This window comes from Cyprinodon variegatus, unplaced genomic scaffold, assembly GCF_000732505.1.
Source record: "Cyprinodon variegatus isolate N-32 unplaced genomic scaffold, C_variegatus-1.0 Scaffold203, whole genome shotgun sequence".
In the NCBI taxonomy this organism is placed as follows: domain Eukaryota; kingdom Metazoa; phylum Chordata; class Actinopteri; order Cyprinodontiformes; family Cyprinodontidae; genus Cyprinodon; species Cyprinodon variegatus.
In genome coordinates, this window is record NW_015150656.1 from 220,624 (window position 1) to 225,256 (window position 4,633).

The 4,633-nt window shown below is 39.0% G+C and overlaps 1 protein-coding gene across 4 annotated transcripts in view; it reads left to right on the top strand.

Annotated features, from left to right (window-relative positions):
- Nucleotides 1–4,080, top strand: part of LOC107088026 (endophilin-B2-like) — a 48,001-nt gene extending 43,921 nt beyond the window's left edge. For all 4 annotated transcript variants that reach the window (XM_015379929.1, XM_015379930.1, XM_015379931.1 and 1 more), the window contains 2 exons: nt 184–385; nt 2,567–4,080. In XM_015379929.1, the coding sequence (XP_015235415.1) occupies nt 184–385; nt 2,567–2,674 (310 nt within the window). In that variant the 3' untranslated portion in view covers nt 2,675–4,080. The remainder of the gene's footprint in view (nt 1–183; nt 386–2,566) is intronic.
- The last annotated feature ends 553 nt before the right edge of the window (nt 4,081–4,633 follow it).

Here is a 4,633-nt window from a genome sequence, read left to right on the forward strand (position 1 = left end):
GCACTAAAGTGTGGCCCTGTGTGAAATGCTTCTGATTGTTTTGTTTCTGTGACAGACAGTCATCACTTCAGGACACTCACTGACAGTCATACAGACTTTCACTGCAGGGTGTATTGCGTATTCTCTGATCGGTTTGGTTGTTGTTGTTTTGTTTTATGTTTGAACCTCGTGTTTGTCCTTCAGGCTTCCGAATGCCTTTGCCCTGAACTCCAATCACTCCGCGGTCGCTCCAGCCGCCGCGTCAGAAGACGTCATCAGCCCAGTGGAGACAGAGACGCTGAAGATTGAAGAAGTTCAGGCTCCAGCTACAGGAACCCGCAAGGCCAAAGTGCTTTATGATTATGATGCTGCTGACTCAAGTGAACTCTCCCTTCTGGCTGATGAGGTGAGGCTGGATCATCCGCTCTTTGTAGGCGATAAAACATAAATCATAGCTCATCTCTAACAGAAAGATAAACAAACATTTATTGAATTCTGAGAGGAGGAGGAGGAGTGTCTTTAAAGAGTTGAGGTCATGGTGCTGCTTAAGATGATGTAATCTGCTCAGTTAAGCTGGTTTTAGAGCTAATTTTGTCTTAAAAATATACAAACAATATTAAAAAAAAAGAAAAAGTAAAGCTTTTCATAAAGGTAATCTTTAATGTATGACATAAATATTTAATTTAGGCTAAAACTTGTTGCATATTTTACAATAATTGAGAAATAGATTTTTGTTCCAGAGGAGGCTAGAACAACACAAAAATATTTTTCTGTCGTCCAAATATTCATAGGTCTGCTGTAGCTCATGTCACACATGCAAAAGAAAACACAACAGCCACGAAAGGAAGAGGAGGCCTTTTTTACACTGAGAGGGAGGGAGAGCGTCAGAAATGTTAGAATCAAACCAGATGATCCTCCAACCATCCCTCACATAATGTATCACTGAGCAGATTTCCACAGCTCAATTCAGTTTATTTCTTTAGCGCCAATTCACAACACGTCATCTCAAGGCAGTTTATAGTTCAACCAGATCATACAGTCAAATTGAATCAAAGTTTTCTAAGGAAAACCAGTTGATTGCATCGACTCATTGACTCGAAGGCAATCCCTCACACTAAGCATGCACGTAGCAACAGCGGAGAGGCAAAAAACTCCCTTTTAACAGGAAGAATCCTCCAGCCGAACCAGGCTCAGTGTAATCAGCCATCTGCTGAGACCGACTGGGGTTCAAGGAGACAGAAGCAGAGATAGGAAATGCCACTGGAAAAGGCGTCCCTGTCCAGGAAACACAGCATGACAATCAAGCTCCAGGCCAGCTCCCATGTCAGAGGATGAACAGAGCACATCCAGCCAGTCACAGTCACAGAAACAGGACTACACTGGAAAACAGGCAAATCTCCAACATCTATAAATAAAACAGCTTGGATAAGTGGATGAGGTCCTGACAGCTTTTGGCTCAATTTAAATCCTCACCATTCATTAGAAGTTTGAAGTAAATAAAAGAGTAGAAACATAAACAGGGAGTAGTTTTCTTGTTTTTAAAACTATTCGTTGCTGTTTGGAGCGTCTTGGAACTCCTGCTTTCCCGTTACACCAAGATATGCTTGATTTCATTTAAAGGTTTAAAGAAGAATCCATTAACCAGCCATGGATTATCATTTTTAAAGCCATGTTCAGTTTCTTTATGCACACACAAAAATAAAATCACTGAAATAAACCTTTATGACATCATGGAGTAGGTTATGATCTCACTAAGCTACACATGGTGCTCTAATTTAAGGAAACCCAGGAACAGATGTGAGGCTAAGTTTTAAACGTCTGTTGATCTTCATCACGTTTTTGATTGTCACAGAAAGAACCACAGCAAGAGCCGCCATTTTATCCAGGAGATCATCGCAGCTCTGCAGGCCCCACTGGCTCCAGTCCAAACTCCTGGTTCAGCAATAGGGAGAAGACTGGGCTAAAATGTCCTTCATTAGAAAGGAACTTGGCCAGAATATTTAGCTAATCAGGAATGTGAAACGTTCACGAGAAAGACTCGTCATCTGAAGCGGCATTGATAGATTATCAGTGAATTAGATAAACTGACCAGACGTTTGAAGATCCTTCATTCAGACATCAAGTGATGTGAACCCAACTTTGCTCTTAGTTGGTAAAAAAGCAAACCAGCTTGTTTTGCATAACCAGTTAAGAAATGTAACCGTTTTAGTGGAAAACCTTAATAGAATAAAACCTATAGAATATGTGTGGAATCCAGGCTTATCTATTAAAAATGCTGTAAACCTTGTATTTTCCGCTTCATTTTTGACTTGATGAGTTCTATAAGAACTTGCAGCCACATACAGAATGTAGTCCAGCAAGTCCTGCTCACCTAGTCTAAGCTGAGGAATGTCAGAGTCTTCATTTTTGTCATAACTGAGAGAGTGATGAGTAGCAGTACAATCGCTGACATCAGCAACCTGTTGAATCTCTAGGTTAAATGATGAAACCAGTCACAGAGGAATAAACAAATGTCTTAAAAGGAGAGAATGAAGACATGCTGTCAACAACTCTGTGTCCTAAAAGCATCCGTTTTTGTGTTTTTCAGCTGATCACAGTTTACACGGTGCCGGGGATGGACTCCGACTGGCTGGTCGGAGAGAAGGGAAACCAGAAAGGGAAAGTGCCCGTCACATACCTGGAACTTCTCAGTTAGAGCGTGCTCCTCACGCATGTGCATGAGCCTGAGCTGGCATAACTGAAGCTTTTACTTCAAAGGAAATCACACTTGCACTAACAAGTATGCTTCAGTTACGCTCCTCTACAGTATGACTTTGGAAGAGCCTTGCACACTCCACAGGATGACGTAAGGTCATAGCGACAGGAATACAATGAGAGCAGGAAAGTCCCTGCCTGGGATCGGTGACATTCCTTTCAGACAAGTTTTGGTGTTTCATCACTATTGTCATATTAAAGTTATTGATATTTTTTCCTATTTATCGATGTGCATCTCAAAGATTTCTTCAGATGCAAACTTATTTATTTTCCAAGTGTTTTATTTACGTTTTTCCTCATGTTTTTTGGGGTCTTTCAGGTACTCTGTGGAAAGCCTTTTCAAATAGTGCACATTCCTGCTCTTTCTAAGAATTTATTCTGCATCTGCATAAATACATTTACCTGAAGCTATGTTTGATGTCAGTCATGTAGTTTTATTTCCTCAATTCCTTTTGGTTTAAAGCGTGCACCAAAATTTAAGCGAAACTCAACCTGCATTTGAATCATATAGTACTGACGTCCTGATCTCCTAAACCACCATAGATTACAACACAAGGCTTACACGATTCTGTTTTTGGTTTCTTTTAAACACTTTGACGAGAATAGAATCTATTTTTTTCCTTTTCCTTTTTAAGGAACGCAATGCTTAATCGCTAAAGAATTCATGTGCAGCACATTCTGGCAAATTATGGTCTTTGATTCTTTTCCATCCTCGACTATTAAGGGGAAAATCTGCCTTATTTGCAGAGTAAAAACGATGAATGTTTTCAGAAATATTGCTTGCTGTATACCTTTTCACCACTCTGCAGATTCCCTCATTTAAGAGTCTAAAACCATATTCAGTGAATTAAAATACTGCCTTACATTGATAGAAGGGTACTGTTCACAGAATGTGCTCTTCAAGCCAGCATGCAAGACTGTACTTTTCCTTCATTATACCAAGTTTGGTTCTGGTAGTTTGTCCTTTACTCTTTTCTTTGAACCCCCTCAGCCTTGTTTGTTCACTCATACCTTAAAGTGTCCTCAGACTTTGCTGCATGTGCTTTAAGCTGCTGTAGTTGCCTGTCTTTCTGGGAGTGTGTGTGAGTGAGAAGAACGATGTGGGATCTAAACTTCTAGAGCACCAGACCTCACATCCACTCTGTGTATGCATGAACCTTTATTACCTCCTAACCACTGGTATTATGAGTTTTTGTGAAATAAGTTTTAGCTTAAGAGGAATGTAACCACCTTGTCTTTCTTGCCTTGTTCCTTTTTTTTTTAACAAAAGTGCTACTGATGTATCATTATTTTGCCGGTGTTCTTGTTTTGGCTGTTCTTATATAAATGAGTAAATCACTTAATAAAAACCATAATTTATTTGAAATTGTTCCCTTCTTTTTCCTGTTCTATATCATTACCATGGTCATAAACATCTTTGTTTTTGGACCATTGTTTTTTGTTTTTTTTTAGAGTGGAATTTTCTGCACATTTTGGGGCTTTTCTTCTTGCTCGTTTTGCTCATGGGCATCGCCATATAAACTAGAAAATAAGTGAAAAGCAAATCACATAATCTAATTAAAATTAACATGTCTCCAATTAAGCACTAAGAAAGTTAAATGTTTTCTGAACAAGATCTCTTTCCTCAAAGAGTTTTGTAATGACTTTATTTGTAATATGAAGATTAATTTATGTTGTCTCATGAAGCTTGGCTTCAACAAGATTATGTTAGCATAAAAGATGCAACTATTTTCAGCTATTTACATTTTCTCATGCCCAGAAATTTTGGGCAAGGAGGAGGAGTAGCAACAACCTTTCCGTGTAAATTATGATTAATCCCAAGCCCTTTAAGAGTTACAGTTCTTTTGCAGTTTTAAACATTAATTTCCCTCATCCAAATTGAAAAGCAACAAAACCTTTT